Source organism: Myxocyprinus asiaticus, chromosome 3 (genome assembly GCF_019703515.2).
Source record: "Myxocyprinus asiaticus isolate MX2 ecotype Aquarium Trade chromosome 3, UBuf_Myxa_2, whole genome shotgun sequence".
Classification (NCBI taxonomy): domain Eukaryota; kingdom Metazoa; phylum Chordata; class Actinopteri; order Cypriniformes; family Catostomidae; genus Myxocyprinus; species Myxocyprinus asiaticus.
In genome coordinates, this window is record NC_059346.1 from 28,274,946 (window position 1) to 28,293,569 (window position 18,624).

The window sequence follows — 18,624 nt, forward strand, 5'->3', positions numbered from 1 at the left end:
CTGAGGTCCAGAGCGCTCTGGAGCAGGTTTTCATCAAGGATGTCTCTGTACATTGCTGCATTCATCTTTCCCTCGATCCTGACTAGTCTCCCAGTTCCTGCCACTGAAAAACATCCCCATAGTATGATGCTGCCACCACCATGCTTCACTGTAGGGATGGTATTGGCCAGGTGATGAGCGGTGCCTGGTTTCCTCCAGACATGACGCTTGCCATTCAGGCCAAAGAGTTCAATCTTTGTTTCTCATGGTCTGAGAGTCCTTCAGGTGCCTTTTGGCAAACTCCAGGCAGGCTGTCATGTGCCTTTTAATGAGGAGTGGCTTCCGTCTGGCCACTCTACCATACAGGCCTGATTGGTGGAGTGCTGCAGAGATGGTTGTTCTTCTGGAAGGCTCTCTTCACTCCACAGAGAAATGCTGGAGCTCTGTCAGAGTGACCATCGGGTTCTTGGTCACCTCCCTGACTAAGGCCCTTCTCCCCCGATCACTCAGTTTGGCCAGGCGGCCAGCTCTAGGAAGAGTCCTGGTGGTTCCAAACTTCTTCCATTTACGGATGATGGAGGCCACTGTGCTCATTGGGACCTTCAATGCTGCAGAAATGTTTCTGTACTCTTCCCCAGATCTGTGCCTCGATACAATCCTGTCTCGGAGGTCTACAGACAATTCCTTGGACTTCATGGCTTGGTTTGTGCTCTGACATGCACTGTTAACTGTGGGACCTTATATAGACAGGTGTGTGCCTTTCCAAATCATGTCCAATCAACTGAATTTACCCCAGGTGGACACCAATCAAGTTGTAGAAACATCTCAAGGATGATCAGTGGAAACAGGATGCACCTGAGCTCAATTTTGAGTGTCATGGCAAAGGCTGTGGTACTTATGTAAGTGTAATTTTATTTTATTTTTTTTAATAAATTTGCAAAGATTTCAAACAAACTTCTTTCACGTTGTCATTATGGGGTATTGTTTGTAGAATTTTGAGGAAAATAATGAATTTAATCCATTTTGGAATAAGGCTGTAACATAACAAAATGTGGAAAAAGTGAAGCACTGTGAATACTTTCCGGATGCACTGTACATGAGTGAAGGGGGAGTGTTTGAAGTGAAAGCTTTAGAAACAGGTCTAAAGCAGAGTGGTAAAGCCTACAGGGGGGTAAACTTTTGTAAAGACATGGCCATATAAAGGCAAGTACACTTAAATATGACAGAAAAGTTTTTGTTACTGTCAATCAAGGAAGTAATATGGAGAGTGCAACTGGTCAGGGGCTGCCAGGGGCCTCCAGATGGAAACAAGCCACCTCCTCAGCAACAGTAACTTCTCTACTTTAACAACTTATTGCAGCTTTGATGTTGTATACTAGCCATGATTACTAAAAGGAACTTATTTACTTTTTGCCACATTGCAATGCTTACACAAAAAGTTCACACAGATTATAAATCCATTTGCATTTATTTGAGAAGATTTTATGGGTATTTGGGTCAGATCAACAGAGGTGGCAAAATATCCTAATTGGTTTCTAAATCTGAATATTTTTCAAGGAAACTGATCCATGTTAAACTCTGGAGAGATTTCATAAAAATGTTTATTTTTTATTTTTTTTAAGATGATGATTCAAACCTTGTTGCCCTTTCACATCATATAAACTTTCAGAATCTGTTCACAAATCACCTTTTCCATCCATCTTAAACTTAACACAAACTTGTCAACATCATCAATGGGTGCCTCTCTGAGGGCAGTATCTGTCACCAAAGAATACATCGCCATCATGCTCCAAGCTCCTCTGTGCACATACAGTTAAGATTTTGTGATGACTAAAGAATGATAAGGAGCTTTAAATACAAAATCATAGCTATTCTAAAGATGTTGACAGTTAATGGAGGAAATGGAAACGTACAAAGAGGAGGTGACAAAGTACTCATAGTCACATAAACCACTGATAAAAAACTCTCTGAAACAGAGATCTTGCAAATTTAGCACATTGTATCCAATGTTGAAAAACTGAATGCATCTTTTTTTAAATTATCATACAACATCATAATTTGTCATATCAGCATTTTTCCACCGAAATTAACTTTTCAGGCAGTCTGAACTTATAGACCTTGCTTATTTTGACCATGTTACCAATCTGTTTCAGGTTTCTGTATCATATGGACTTATTTACATTTTATAAATACATGAAAACAATGCTAATTTCAGAAGCACTGTAGTAACAATGTTGTTATTAGAATACAAATGTTTTATAAAGTTATACCAATTAATAGGGGGATCATTTTCTGAATCCTTGAGCAAAATGGCCACACGATTTTCTTATAATGGCATACAATGTTCAAAGTATGAGGCTCGTTTGGTTGTCTAATTCAATAGTCCTCTTGTGTTCTCACATTCTTTGCCATTCTTTGTCTTCATCACTGTTTGTAACCATCTCCTTTGGACCAGAATCACTAGGACCTCTCTCATTTTGTTCACTTAGCTTGGGATTGGTTGTCTCTGAAATAGGAGCTTATAAAACAAACAAAATTTTACATTACACTATACCTTACATCAGTCGTTCCCAACCCTGTTCCTGGAGGCCCACCAACTCTACATATTTTGGATATCTACCTAATCATACACACCTGATTCAACTCATTAGCTCATTAGTAGAGACTCCAAGACTTGAATTGGGTGTGTCAGAAAAAGGGAGATATACAAAATGTGCAGTGTTGGGGGGCCTCCAAGAACAGGGTTGGGAACCACTGCCTTACATTGATAGGCACACAAATATATGGTTCTTTTAAGATTATTTGATTGGTTGAGACTGGTGTGACTACATAGTTCTAAAAATGACTATAACAAGTTTTGATCTATTTTTGAAGAATTATAGAAACTGAATTGAAATTATTGAGAAGAATCCTTATCAGCATGCATGCTGACTCACACTCTAGATGTAAATGATCACCACCATCTGCCTCACTGCTTCCAACAGCATCATTGTCCTCGCTGAGTTCAACTATCCGCTGTTTTGCACTCTCAAAAACAGACCTCAACACAATGGAGTCCTCAAAGATCTAAGACACAGAAGAGACACTTAACATTCTCTAAACAATTCGTCTACTATATTCTCTGATGCAAATAGCTTTCTGCCTTGCAAAAATATTCAGACACAATAAGCACTGAATTTCAAAAGTAATTATTTTATGTGACATTGCTTTTGTAAGACAGTATTCTGTTTAGTTAATTGCATATATATTCAATCCTTGTGTTGCACAGGCTATACATTTTGCCTGTACCTGGAGGATAAACCATATTCAAGACAAGTTATAAATCTAAAGGAAAAATAAAACATTCAAAGAAGTCAGATATAAAGTAGAACATCTGAGTAAACCAAAGGAAATCATTTCAATGTAGGATGATTTTCAATTTAATCAAATGAGAAAACTGTATAAATAGTATTGCAAAGCACTTCAAATTGAACAAAGAATATGAAATGTATTTAGAAAGCATATTTAAAAGTTGACTTTAAACCCATAAATATGTTCTTGAGGCTCACCTGAGACCCTTCCAAATTAAACGTCTGAGCATTGTGACACATCTGCACGACATCCTTCTCCAGGTCTGCAATGCATCTGTATTTGTGATTACGCACTCTCTCCTACGTAAACAAAATTCAGGTTGCATTCAAAGCAATTTATGAAAAAGAGCAGATGATGACAACAGAAGTTTCTTTCCTACATTTTCCATTTCCATGCAAACACTTTGGAAATGTTTAAATCAATGGCAGATTTAAATTTTTTAGAAAGCATCTCTAAAAACGTCTGCATTCTCTCCATTACTCTCAAACACAACCAGCAAAAACACACAATCAAAACTGAGAGAAAAATGTGTCTGTTTCTGTTGCTGAAAAAGGTGGTGAAGAAACAGATGAGAAATTAAAAGGAGCAAGAAATGGATATTTTAGAAAAAGACAAAAGAAAAATAAGGCAGGATTGTGAGAAGACAAATAAACATCGTCATAGAATATCAAATATTTATTGATATGGTAGAGTTAGGAACATTAAATGTTCAAGTTCACCCTAATCCTCCTGAAGTCCACTGGCTTGCGGATGAGCTCATAGTACTCTGGCACCTCTTTCCTTGAAGGCAGCTGGACAAAACCTTTACTGATCTGTCGGCCCAATCTGTAGAACAGTGATGTATTTAAAGAAAAAGGTGTGTTACTCTTTGTTCTGTGTAACATTGCTGGTATCCAGACAGTCAGTCAGTGAAGTACAAATACATTAACCTGACCTAAAGAACAGAAGGATGGCAACAATATGAATTTAAAACATATTCCTTACTGCATCAAGTTGGCAAAGTTCTTTGTCGATCATACTAGGTGCGTCCCAAATCGAATACTTCTGCACTATTCTATGCCATTTTGTAGTGTGAGTAGTGTGTTCACACTGAAGTGTACAACAGGTACCCGGATGATGTACAACTTCAACTGAAAATACAGTGTGTGGAATGTTCTACAATTCATGCACTCAACAGTCGCGGTTTGCTCCACGTAGCGAAAGGGGCAGGGGTACCTGCCTGTGATGCTGGGCTGACAAAACAATAATAAATTAATGGTGAATGTGGCAACTTCTATTAAGACAGCACCTAACAAATGTGAGCTGAATGTTTTACCATCACCCCATGCTTTGTGAATATGTATGTTATTTGAGATAAGTGTTTGACTGTGAGTTTAGATAATGCACTAATGCTAGCGGCAGCACACTGTGTCCTTTTAAAACGTCTCTTCTGTCAGCTGAAAAACATTGAATGCTTCCGTGTAGTAAAAAACCTGTGTTCCATTTGGGATAATACCACACTTTGAAAATTCATACACTTCATGGCTGAGTGCACAGTGTATAGTGCAAGTGGACAATGTACAGTGCATTATTTGGGACACAGCAACTGAGTTGGTTACATGATTACATTATACAATCAACAACAAAATATTAAAGGGATAGTTCATCCAAAAATAAACATTTGGACCAAAATAAGGATGATTAAATAATGACAGAATTTTCAATATGTTTAGGTACTGACGTGTCCTTGTAGTTGATGACCATATCCACGATGGTGTTCATTTGTTTTGTGAGCTTGGGAGGATTGGGAGGCAGTTTCTCAGCAGGAGGGCGACCCCGTCGCTTTTTGACCTTTTCCACCACCTCCTGACCAGTTTCAGAGCCCTGGTTGCCTTGATGATCGCTTTTTCTTTTCTTCAAGTTGCTTTCCTCCTCCATAACCTCAGACACTCCGTTTTGGATAGCCTGAGACTGGCGAGAAGACATAATTTATGAGGAATATGAGATATGATGATTCATCTGTAATTATGCACAATTTATCAATTAATGCACAATAAGGGACATACTGTATAATTGCATGGTGTACAAACAATAATGAATAATATTTGGCTTGTCATATAATCTCAACAAGGCAACCCCCAGGATGCTCAATGTAAACCAAAACTGCTTTTATAATACTTATATATCCTTATAACCACTGATATGTGATATAACTCACTTGAGTGTACTGTACATGATTTTAAATATATATTTTAAAAGTACTATTTTTTATTTATTTTTTATTTATTTTTTTGTCATTTAAAAATAATTATGTAGGTTTCTGTAATTTCAATTTCAAGTTTTTTTTATCTAAATAAACAGCTTTTATCCAAGAAATCCTGTTGTAACCCATACCTTTCATAAAGCATTTTGATACAGCAAGACACCATGAGTCTATACATTGAAGACATTATGTCAAACGGACACAACGTTGCATGTTCTCGCTCTGTAAGTACCTACGTTTAAAAAAGAAAAGGCTGTATTTGTTTAGTGCTCCCCTCACTGTGTTCATTCTCTTTGATTATAATTGATGTGTACTACTCTGAACATTTCTTTCTTTTGTAATCCCTTCATTAACTAGCCAGCTAACAAACAAGATGTTTTGCCAACACAGTGGTACATTTTTAAATGCTGCTTTGAAAAATGTTACGGTTAATTATACAACCGTTATTTCCATTCTTTGAATCTGATTGGACGAGAGGCGTTCCAAGAGTGCTGAGAGTCATTTTTATTTTATTTGTATAGCACTTTTCACAACACACATAATTTCAAAGCAGCTTCACAGAAAATTATGCTATAAAAGAATATGAAGCTGTATTAACTGTAATGTCTTAGAGTCATCATTATGCGGTTTGATAAGAACGTGATTGTAAATTGTGCCTTAAAATATAAATAAGTAAATAATATTGTATTTAGACCCACAATGAGCAAGCTAAAGGCGACTGTGGCAAGAAACACAAAACTCCATAAGATGTTGGTTAATGGAGAGAAATCACCTTGGGGGAAACCAGGCTTACTGTGGGGGCCAGTTCCCCTCTGGCTAAACAGCATCAGAATCAGAATCAGAATGAGCTTTATTGCCAAGTATGCTTACACATACAAGGAATTGTTCTTGATGACAGGAGCTTCCAGTACACAACAATACAAAAACAGTTATACAAAGACTTTTAAAAAATAATTAAAATTGAATAAAAAAATAGATATTGAAAAGAAAAAAAAGTGTTTATAGAATACACAATAGACTAATATATATATATATATATATATATATACACACACACACACACATATATATATATATATATATATATATATATATATATATATATATATATATATATATATATATATACAGGTGCATCTCAATAAATTAGAATGTTGTGGAAAAGTTCATTTATTTCAGTAATTCAACTCAAATTGTGAAACTCGTGTATTAAATAAATTCAATGCACACAGACTGAAGTAGTTTAAGTCTTTGGTTCTTTTAATTGTGATGATTTTGGCTCACATTTAACAAAAACCCACCAATTCACTATCTCAAAAAATTAGAATATGGTGACATGCCAATCAGCTAATCAACTCAAAACACCTGCAAAGGTTTCCTGAGCCTTCAAAATGGTCTCTCAGTTTGGTTCACTAGGCTACACAATCATGGGGAAGACTGCTGATCTGACAGTTGTCCAGAAGACAATCATTGACACCCTTCACAAGGAGGGTAAGCCACAAATATTCATTGCCAAAGAAGCTGGCTGTTCACAGAGTGCTGTATCCAAGCATGTTAACGGAAAGTTGAGTGGAAGGAAAAAGTGTGGAAGAAAAAGATGCACAACCAACCGAGAGAACCGCAGCCTTATGAGGATTGTCAAGCAAAATCGATTCAAGAATTTGGGTGAACTTCACAAGGAATGGACTGAGGCTGGGGTCAAGGCATCAAGAGCCACCACACACAGACGTGTCAAGGAATTTGGCTACAGTTGTCGTATTCCTCTTGTTAAGCCACTCCTGAACCACAGACAACATCAGAGGCGTCTTACCTGGGCTAAGGAGAAGAAGAACTGGACTGTTGCCCAGTGTTCCAAAGTCCTCTTTTCAGATGAGAGCAAGTTTTGTATTTCATTTGGAAACCAAAGTCCTAGAGTCTGGAGGAAGGGTGGAGAAGCTCATAGCCCAAGTTGCTTGAAGTCCAGTGTTAAGTTTCCACAGTCTGTGATGATTTGGGGTGCAATGTCATCTGCTGGTGTTGGTCCATTGTGTTTTTTGAAAACCAAAGTCACTGCACCCGTTTACCAAGAAATTTTGGAGCACTTCATGCTTCCTTCTGCTGACCAGCTTTTTAAAGATGCTGATTTCATTTTCCAGCAGGATTTGGCACCTGCCCACACTGCCAAAAGCACCAAAAGTTGGTTAAATGACCATGGTGTTGGTGTGCTTGACTGGCCAGCAAACTCACCAGACCTGAACCCCATAGAGAATCTATGGGGTATGTCAAGAGGAAAATGAGAAACAAGAGACCAAAAAATGCAGATGAGCTGAAGGCCACTGTCAAAGAAACCTGGGCTTCCATACCACCTCAGCAGTGCCACAAACTGATCACCTCCATGCCATGCCGAATTGAGGCAGTAATTAAAGCAAAAGGAGCCCCTACCTAGTATTGAGTACATATACAGTAAATGAACATACTTTCCAGAAGGCCAACAATTCACTTAACCCCAAACTGTTCCCACAAAGTTGGGAGCATGGAATTGTCCAAAATCTCTTGGTATGCTGAAGCATTCAGAGTTCCTTTCACTGGAACTAAGGGGCCAAGCCCAGCTCCTGAAAAACAACCCCACACCATAATCCTCCCTCCACCAAACTTCACAGCTGGCACAATGCGGTCAGACATGTACCGTTCTCCTGGCAACCGCCAAACCCAGACTCGTCCATCAGATTGCCAGATGGAGAAGCGTGATTCGTCACTCCAGAGAAAGCGTCTCCACTGCTCTAGAGTCCAGTGGTGGCATGCTTTACACCACTGCATCCGACGCTTTGCATTGCACTTGGTGATGTATGGCTTGGATGCAGCTGCTTGGCCATGGAAACCCATTCCATGAAGCTCTCTACGCACTGTTCTTGAGCTAATCTGAAGGCCACATGAACTTTGGAGGTCTGAAGCGATTGACTCTGCAGAAAGTTGGCGACCTCTGCGCACTATGCGCCTCAGCATCCACTGACCCCGCTCTGTCATTTTACGTGGCCTGAGTTGCTGTCATTCCCAATCGCTTCCACTTTGTTATAATACCACTGACAGTTGACTGTGGAATATTTAGTAGCGAGGAAATTTCACGACTGGACTTGTTGCACAGGTGGCATCCTATCACAGTACCACGCTGGAATTCACTAAGCTCCTGAGAGCGGCCCATACTTTCACAAATGTTTGTAGAAGCAGTCTGCATGCCTAGGTGCTTCATTTTATACACCTGTGGCCATGGAAGTGATTGGAACACCTGAATTCAATTATTTGGATGGGTGAGCGAATACTTTTGGCAATATAGTGTATATACATACACACACACACACATACATAAATACGCACACAGACACACAAATACATACACACACACATATGCAAATCTAAATACAAATTGGTTATATACAGTGCAAGGGAATGTAATGGCAGAAGAGGTTGGATAATATAAAAAGACTAAGCTGTTTATTGCACATTAATTATTGTTCAAAGGGGCAGTTTTAACTGTTCATGAGATGGATAGCCTGGGGAAAAAAACTGTTCCTGTGCCTGATGGTTCTGGTGCTCAGAGCTCTGAAGCGTCAGCCAGAAGGCAACAGTTCAAAAAGGTAGTGGGCAGGGTGAGTGGGGTCCAGAGTGATTTTTTCCAGCCTTTTTCCTCAATCTGGAAGTGTATAGTTCTTGAAGGGAGGGCAGGGGGCAACCAATAATCCTCTCAGCAGTCCAAACTGTCCTTTGTAGTCTTCTGATGTCCGATTTCGTAGCTGAACCAAACCAGACAGTTATTGAAGTGCAGAAGACAGACTCAATGACTGCTGAGTAGAACAGTATCAGCAGTGCCTGTGGCAAGTTGAACTTCCTCAACTGGCGAAGGAAGTACAACCTCTGCTGGGCCTTTTTTGCAATGGAGTCAATGTGGGTCTCCCACTTCAGGTCCTGTGAGATGGTAGTGCCCAGGAACCTGAATGACTCCACTGCTGCCACAGTGCTGTTTAGAATGGTGAAGGGGGACAGTGTTGGGGGGTTCCTCCTAAAGCCCACAATCATCTCCACCGTTTTGAGCGTGTTCAGCTCAAGGCCGTTTGACTGCACCAGACAGCCAGCTGTTTAACCTCCCTTCTGTATGCAGACTCATCGTCATCTCGGATGAGGCCGATGACAGTGGTGTCATCTGCAAACTTCAGGAGCTTAACAGAGGGGTCCTTGGCAATGCAGTCGTTGGTGTAGAGGGAGAAGAGTAGTGGGGAGAGCACACATCCCTGGGGGGCACCAGTGCTGATTGTACAGGTGCTGGAAGTGAATTTCCCCTGTCTCACAAGCTGCTGCCTGTCTGTCAGAAAGCTGGTAACCCACTGACAGATAGACGTGGGAACAGAGAGTTAGTGTAATTTAGTCCGGAGAATAGCTGGGATGATGGTGTTGAAAGCCGAACTGAAGTCCACAAAAAGTATGAATACAATGCCAATATTAGTTATTTATGTGTAGTACAAGTCATGGTTTAAAATAAAGTAAACTAAGTAAATGTTAGGGGCCAATGTTTAAACAAAAAGATTTTGTATGAACTGTAAGATTAATGACTAAAATCTTGAAGTCCATCCTGAATTAACTGCGGAAGTGCACACAGATGCATTGTTCTTTGTTATTTGGCTGATGAAGGCTTTAGTTGGCAGGTGCATTGCAGTTCGACTGGCAGCTCGTGGCAGTTCATTTCTTTGAAGTCTAAGGTTCAGGTAGTGGACAGTGAAGTATCCAATGTCTTACGGTTGGAGTTGGCATAAGTTAATTCTCTGTGAAGTGCATAATAGTAGACTGAAGCTCAAACTATCAGCACTGAGATGCTTTACTGTTTGAATCACTCCACTTGTGTTGGTGGCATTCCAAACTAACATTGAAGAGCAGTGCAGATGTGTAAGAGCAGATAGATTTGTGAATTTTCATTCGTTCCTGTGACATAAAAGATTTGAGGCAGCAGGTGGTGACAAAAGACTATCTTTTTGTGTGCTATGAGCGAGTTGAGCTGACATTGACAAATTGTGCGTCATCATCAGTCAGTGCACAAATTTCTTTGATGTCACACTCGATGACCACTTGGATTACTACGACACTTTAGCTGAGAAATAGAGTTCAGTCATGCCAACTCTTTGAAAGATTTAGCATGTGAATGTGGGTATGACATATTGATAGGATATTGGTCTTGGCAGACTAGATCTGTTACGCTGCTGCAGAACAACTACGGAGACTTGCTACTGGTAGAAAAACACATAAATACTGAGCTAGCATATGGACATACTGCTGCACAAATAGACATAAACAATCCCCCAACAAAGCTCCACAAATGCATAACACAAACACAACCCCCCCCACACACACACACACACACAAACACAACCAAGCAGATCTGTTGCCAAGACATATGTACTGCTGCTGCTCCGAAGAGCCATGTGCACCGAGTGTTTGCTAGCTAGGTGTGCCTAGGCCACAGGCCAAATGGTGTAATGCTAATGATCATTTCTATGTGTGCCTCAACCTGCTAAGCCGAAAAGCTTAAATGCTAGTGACCTAACTCATAATGTGTACCTGAGCTAGGAAAGCCCAAAGATGATTAAACTAGTGACTTAAACTAGATATGTGTGGATTTATTTAATATAATGGCCTAAGATAGCAATGTGTGCCAGCCAGATTTGGCTAAGGCTTACCTTTTTAAGATGCGCTTCTATGTGTCATGGCCAAAGCAGACCTTACTGTACAAGCTGACAGAAGGAACCCCCAGCAAAGCACCTGAGCAAATTGCATTTTCAGAGAAAAAAATGTTCACAGCACGCTGCAGAGAAACCAGCTTAACTGCAAAATTGAGCCATTTAAATAAAACACACTGAAAGAGACCCAAGAAGATTGGCTACCCGATAACAAGCGAGCCGACTGGCTTAACATGTCACATGTGAGCGAGCCAATTGGCTAACAGATAACATCGCAATCGTGCTGTACTGTCCATCTATTAGCACGACTGTGATTACCTCCATGCTAATAGCTGAACAGACTCTTGCTCGTGTGATATTGCTTTAGTATTTCATTAGGGTTGGGACTAAGGTAAAGATATTTTATGACATTATAAATGAGGATATTATCATGTTAACATTTAAAAAAGCAACAATTTTTTTTTTAATAGGTAACATGAATTTTCAGTTGATGATTATGGTGTTTTTGGGTCATGTGGAGGGATTAAGTACCATCATTAAAGTTATTTAATGCTAATTTAGTTAACTTAGAATTTAGTGTTTTGAGTTCTTAGTTTTGCTTAATTTTTCTACTTATGTGCCTTCAACAACCTTCACCATACCATAGACTGAAAAAACAATCCTCTCCCACTTAGCTGAAGATATTCAGGTGAATTCATGAAATACAGTACATGAATATGATGCAAGTTTGTGGGATTTTTTAGGATGTTTCAAAATCAGATTATTTTATCACAGTAAGATTGCATGATTTTGTATTTTAAATAAGAATAAAAACAAAGCCATCAAAAGATATCAGAGTTTAACTACAAAGCAGTCTGATGAACTCTCTGGCCTTTCAAATTCACACAGATCATCACCAGGAATCAAAGTCTTAGCTTGGCTACAGTCCACACCGGGCAAGCTGCCTTCAACCATCAATGAGCAGCAGCTTTTACTTCTATTTAATATTTGATACACTCAAAAATAGAGCAAAAAAATTATGTTATATTATATATATATATATATATATATATATATATATATATATATATATATATATATATATATATATATATATATATATATATATATATATATATATTTTCTCTTTTTTTATTTTTTTATTCAAAAAGCCTATTTTAAGGATTTATGCATTACAATTTCATAGCAAATTCCATTCAATTTAATTGTGTAATTTTTTTTACAAAATTAAGTTAATACTTAAAATATTTAGTGTTTTATTTTATTTTGTTAAAGATTAGTTAATTTAATTTGATGGAATTTTGTTCTAAAATTTAAATGCAAATTTTAAAATTATATTTTGAGTGTAAAGCAGCACTTTACGATATGCCACAAGCATTGTATGATAACATGTAGGGCTGCAAGAGAAGCAAGTGATGTTGGTTCACGGATCTTTATTCCCATTGGAAATTAAATGATTGACATTTATGGCGATGCCCATCTCCTGCCAGCGCACCAGACATAACAGAACTGTGACGTATGGTTAACCATACACAGCCACCCCTTTCTCAGAACGCACTGAACGTGTCCCAGTAAAAACGATGACATGACGCCAACACTTATCAGCACGCACACGTCTCTCTCCATGCATTATGTGTGCAGGAGAATAAGCACATGAGAAATTTACAGAGGAAAGCCAGAAAATGTATGTATTTGTGTGTGTGTGGGTGGGTGGGCTGCCGAGTCTGTGTTTTACACAAAGGCAATTAAAGTGCAGGGATATGCTTGCCGCAGCCACTGCTGGCAGAGAGAGAGAGTGTGAGAGGGATGAAAATATGAATTCTGAGTATGCTGCTATGCAGGCAGCGCCAGCTATTGATGTCTTAATCAAACACACACCCACAGAACACTCTCACACACTTATATGCACAAAGACTAAGACACAAATCAGACAAAATAAGACACAATTTACTGACTTAACACACCCATAAATACAAGGATTTCATGCAAATGTCCCTCATACACGGCCATAAAAGAAATATAAAAGAGCAGGCACACAGAGAAACACATGGAAACCATTTATTCACATGTACCCCAGGGGACCATGTAGAAAGAAGGAGGCCCAATAATCAACCGCATAAAAATGGAATGCACAAACACACATACATACACTTGCATGCACAGACGTAGCAATTGAAGTAGAGAAGCAGCAGACAAAAATATGCAGTAGGTTGTGCTCAAAACAAAAAGCAGATTTAGAAATGTTTAATGTCTATCCTTGGTGCAGTTCTCCCCAACACAAAAAAACAGTCACAGAACAGACCCAGGTTATGATACACAAGTCTGCACAGCCTGTGTACAGTGAACTATTCCTGTAACCTTTAGGAAAAAGGTGCCAGCATCCACACAACTGATTTGTCTGGGCAATGTTTCTCCCCAACAGATACAACTCACACCTACACACACACACACACACACACTCTAACAAACACTCCTCCCTCTCTCTCTCTCTCTCTCTCTCTCAGTCTGTGTGACCGCGTGCTGAAGCCTGGTGTAATTGCGTGCTCTATGCGCAGGAGAGAGAGCAAGTGAGAAGGAGAGAGAGAGTGAGAGAGAGAGAGTGAGTGAGAAAGGAAGAGGGCGATTTACCTGACTGTGGTCTCCAGGCTGGCTCCAGTCTGGAGGGGAGAGAATTAGCAAACCAGCATTGCAGCGCGCAGACAGTCTCTTCATCAGCTGATCACTCAAAACGCACAGCCCGAAAGGGGGGCGAAAAGCGCCCAGCTTTTCAAACACAAATCAACTGGCGTTAGGATGTTGAGAGAGAGAGAGCAGAGAGAAAGAGAGGGAGTGAGAAAGGAATAACTGTGAGACAGCTTTCTGCTAGATTGTCCCCGTGGAAAGGCCTGCAGCTCGCTTTTCTCTCTCTCCCCCCGTCTCTCTCTCACTGCATGTTTTAATATCGACTGTCGCAATGTGGTTTCTTTTCCTTTTTTCCTTTTCCGCTCTCTCCCTCTCTTTTATGCTCTCCTTCAGTTGTTTTAAACGCCCCTCTGTTAAAGAACTGGGCTACATTTTTGTGCCTATACAGATGGTTTTTGCAAGCTTTCCTGACATCTTGAGAGGATTCCAGGGTAGTTAATGGTGTGTTGCACACAATCGCAAAATACACACACACACATAAATTGAGTAATGGCATGTTTGGATCTGTGTCTGGGAACTTTTACAACATGAAAGAGCACGGAGATGCTAGTGAAATCATTACGGGCTATAAATATAACCAAATAGCCACGATATAACTGGCCCTCTGAGCTTTCCATTGAGAATGAGTCTTCACATGTAGCTGCAGATATGGCATATGCTTAATTGTCCTTTGCCATAGTTTTGCACAGACTCAGAGGTGTTACTATGCTTGGTCAAACATGGTCAGTTGATGGCAGACCTGAGATGCATATTTACTTTGAAATGCTGTGGTAAAATCGTTAATGGTGTGAAAATGTTCCGCAATGAGATGTTTATGCAAACGACACCTATCAATGATGCATTCCAATTTGCTTATGTCTATTTATCACTAAGGGCCTAAGAAATAATAAGCAGTAGACAATTAAATATGACAAAATAGATCTTGAGATAAAGCTGAAAAATATGTTGCATGCAAAGATGATGTGTTTGTTAGACTATTACTATTAGTTACATTTCAGCACAAAAAAAACACTAACATGTGAATAAAGAAAATTTAAAAAATACTAAGAAAGAGGTTGTTGATTTGGTAAGTAAAAGTCTTCACTCTATATGATGTCACAAAGTTTTCAAAATTGTCATCGGTAATCCATTTGATCAGTCATATTATGGCTTTCAATGTTTGATATAATTTTTATCAATTAAATAAGCCTTTTTTTTTTTCTTTTTTTTTTCGAAGCAGTTTAAGCAGAGACTGAAAATGTTCCAAGGAACGAAAACTAAAACCCCAAATGAACTAATTTTTTTGCAAGAACGTTACCAAAAACGGGAACAAAGTCCCTTTCAATGAAAATATTATTTTTAAATGTTGGTAACCGGTTAATTTCGTTCTGATAATTTTTTTTCATAAAACCAAAGTAGCAATGGTTTATTACAGTACATTTTTGGAATTATACCACTTCCTGTTGCCCCAAAAAATGAAGCATGTGCTTTGATTCTGAAGGAAACTGCAAACATTTATTTGCCTTAATGCACATTGTGGATGTAGCCTTCTGTGACATGCTGAAGACCATTTAGACAAGTATATAATAACTGTAAAAATCTGTATCAATAAAAAAAAAAACTATCAATAATAGTAATAATTATTAAATAATTATTACGTTTAAAATAAAATAATTTGCCCCACAAGATGACGTTTAGTCCAAAAATGCCCAAGCAGTGCGTGCATGCATGCAGGAGAGAGAGATTTTGGTTATTAATTGATTTTAGATGACCAGATGTATTGTATTTTTTAATTATTTTAAATATTTTGGGGATATATTTAATATTAAGAATACATTTGTTGAAAGGAAGTTATTTTATGTAGGCTACTGTATATTTTGCTTGTTATGGTATGCTGATAATTCCCCCAGATGGGGATTTGTTTTATTTTATTTTTTTATTGCTTATTATCACTTATTTTGAGCATGTTTTTCCAGACCAGGACCCTTTTTTTCTTGAGAGTTCTTGTAACACTGCTACTGGTATTTCACCCACCCTTAGCACAGAGTACTGTCATTTAAAAAAAAAAAAAAATTCTTTAATTTCATTCAAAATGGTTACCAGTTAGGAAGGAGGCATCGGAATGCTGGAACCGGAAAGAAAAAATACAGTTTCTGCTCAGGATGAAAATTTGTTTCAAGGTGCAACATTTTAATGTGTATTTGCCATGGTAACAGCTTCTTTACAAAAACCATTGTTTCACTGATTAAAATATTCACCTTAATCTAAATCTCTGACAAGGTTCTGAAAAGTAGCACATATTGTTTGACCATGGAAACACAGATTATTATAGTATGTGTGTGCTGAGCAAGGATTACATGTTGTAATTTTACATTTCATATGCATGTTGTGCTATCAGGTCGACAAGGGCATTTTGGTAAAACGTCTCAGGCGGTTACTATGGCAACACCATGTTTTACTGGCTGCAGACCGCACTGAGCTGTAATGCTATAGCATTCCATCACAAAACACAGGCACACAGTTTTCCATTAAGACACATTGAATATTCTCAGACACAATGAATCACTGAACTACATAAATATGAGCTAAAATCCAAAGACATGCTACATTGAACTAAAATAAGCACAGAGGCAAACAAGTTTAAAGATGTAATTACATGCATATCTACATGTAATGTAATTACAAGCCAATCTATATTTAGACGCAAATATATAAGACAGCATGTACAACACTACGCAAACCTATTATCACCAAAATGGATGCACTATTCAGAATGAACTTCTTGCCACAAGATATTGTTTGTGTAATAACATGTTGCATATTTCAGGCTCTTTCATATTATCATTTATTTTCCCATGCAATACGACTGAACTGATGCTATTAGATAGCAAGTGCTGAATGTCATATACTGTCCTTTTCATTTTCAGTTACATTTAATGTTCTCTGCGGTCAATATATGATATTCCCTGCGGTTTGACTACAACTGTTTTAAAAAAAGCTCACGTATCCATAACCCATATGTTTGAATATTCCGGGTTCAATACAAGTTCAATCGACAGCATTTGTGGCATAATGTTTATTACCACAAAAAATGTTTTGACTCGTCCCTCCTTTTCTTTAAAAAAGCACAAATCTGTATTCCAGTGAGGCACTTACAATGGAAGTGAATGGGGGCCAATCCGTAAACATTAAAATACTCACTATTTCAAAAGTATAGCCACAAGACATAAAAAATATGCATAAAAATCTTCTAAAAATCTTAATTTGTGTTCTGCAGAAGAAAGGAAGTCATGCACGTCTGGGATGGCATGAGTGTGAGTAAATGATGAGAGAATTTTCATTTTGGGTGAACTATCCCTTTAAAGCGATAACTCAGCCATAATTTAATATTCTGTCATAATTTCCCTACCCTCATGTTGTTCCAAACCAATGTGACGCTTTGCATTATGTGGAACACAAAATATGTTAGACAGAATGTTAGGGACTGACAGTCTCGCTCACCATTCACTTTCAAAATATGGAGAAAAAAAAAAATCACTGAAAGTAAATAGTGACTTAGGCAAACATTCTGTCTAATATCTACTTCATGTTGCATGGAAGAAAGAAAGTCATACGGGTTTGAAAGAACATGATGGTGAATGATGACAGAATTTCCATTTATAATAATAATAATTCTATAATACATGTTAAATGTGTATTATGTAATGGAATATAGGGGAGTTAACATCTATTATGTCATTTGTGAAAGTAACGAGTTACTCACTACTTGAGTACTCTTTTAATTGGATACTTTCTTACTCTTACTCAAGTAATTATGTTAGTACTTTTACTTGAGTACTTGAGTAATTCTTTTTTTTAAGTAATTGTACTTTTACTTGAGTACAGTTTTGGGCTACTCTTCCCACCTCTGCACAAATGGGGCTGCCATTTTGAAACCATAGTACCAGCCAGATACTACTCGCTTAATCTCAGTAACCATCCTATTATTTGACACTTTCACTTATTGATTAAAGTAATCATGGCTGACTGTGAATACTACATTTCTACAATGGCATCTGAGCCTGAAAACTATTGATTTGAAATGATGCTGCATCCAAACTGCTAGGTGTCAGTGTAAGTCCAAGATGACACAAAGACAAAAGTTAACGAGTGCACCTTTAAAGAAGTTTGTAGCTGAATGTAATTGTTTGCAACAGTACCTGTATCACTTCACTAGCATGCATACCAAGTCCAACTGCAGTAAACCTCTGCGTAAGCGAACGAAGAGTCACAGATTCATGAGTTGTAGTGCTGTCTGTACTCGGTCTCAGTAAACCTACACAGCCTCCTCCTGTCTGCTGATAATCGGCACTTCAGCTTTTCACCTATAGATGGCAGCAAAGCTGTATGAGTTCCATAGAACTACCCAACATTACAGGCCAAGTAATGAAATACAAAGTAAACACAAGGTGGTGATGTGAGCACAATTTTATTTGATGTGATATATATGTTACATAAATTTATTTGAACATGACAGTCATTTGAACATTTAATTCACTAAAACACCAAGTTAAACACTATATTAGGGGTGCCAAAATCTTGATTTTTAGATTTGAAAATGCATAGTGTTATACTTTAAATAATACAAGAAATTAAAAAGGCTTTAAAATATAAACACAAATATTATACAGTATCCTAAAATCCATTTAATTA

The 18,624-nt window shown here is 38.2% G+C and overlaps 1 protein-coding gene across 3 annotated transcripts; it reads right to left on the bottom strand.

Annotated features, from left to right (window-relative positions):
* Positions 1–1,562: 1,562 nt before the first annotated feature.
* On the bottom strand, positions 1,563–18,304 carry LOC127417547 (probable global transcription activator SNF2L2). 3 transcript variants are annotated; one of them, XM_051657553.1, is made up of 6 exons: positions 18,132–18,304; positions 5,051–5,280; positions 4,050–4,155; positions 3,528–3,629; positions 2,916–3,045; positions 1,563–2,497 (listed from the first exon to the last, which is right to left on the bottom strand). In XM_051657553.1, the coding sequence occupies exons 1-6, from the start codon at positions 18,153–18,155 to the stop codon at positions 2,376–2,378; spliced, it is 714 nt and encodes a 237-aa protein (XP_051513513.1). In that variant the 5' UTR covers positions 18,156–18,304; the 3' UTR covers positions 1,563–2,375. The 3 variants fall into 3 exon arrangements, with proteins under 3 accessions (XP_051513513.1, XP_051513507.1, XP_051513520.1); XM_051657547.1 differs by lacking the exon at positions 18,132–18,304 and adding an exon at positions 13,900–14,180; XM_051657560.1 differs by lacking the exon at positions 18,132–18,304 and adding an exon at positions 11,272–11,411.
* Between the last annotated feature and the right edge of the window lie 320 nt (positions 18,305–18,624).

What these genes read in the sequence shown, in the direction of transcription:
- LOC127417547 (XM_051657547.1), bottom strand. Translation starts at nt 13,983, where the DNA reads ATGAAGAGACTGTCTGCGCGCTGCAATGCTGGTTTGCTAATTCTCTCC. An exon ending in AGCCTGGAGACCACAGTCAG is followed by an intron (nt 5,281 to 13,899) that starts GTAAATCGCCCT and finishes TCTTCTCGCCAG; the next exon opens with TCTCAGGCTATCCAAAACGG. An exon ending in TTAATTTGGAAGGGTCTCAG is followed by an intron (nt 3,046 to 3,527) that starts GTGAGCCTCAAG and finishes TCTGTGTCTTAG; the next exon opens with ATCTTTGAGGACTCCATTGT.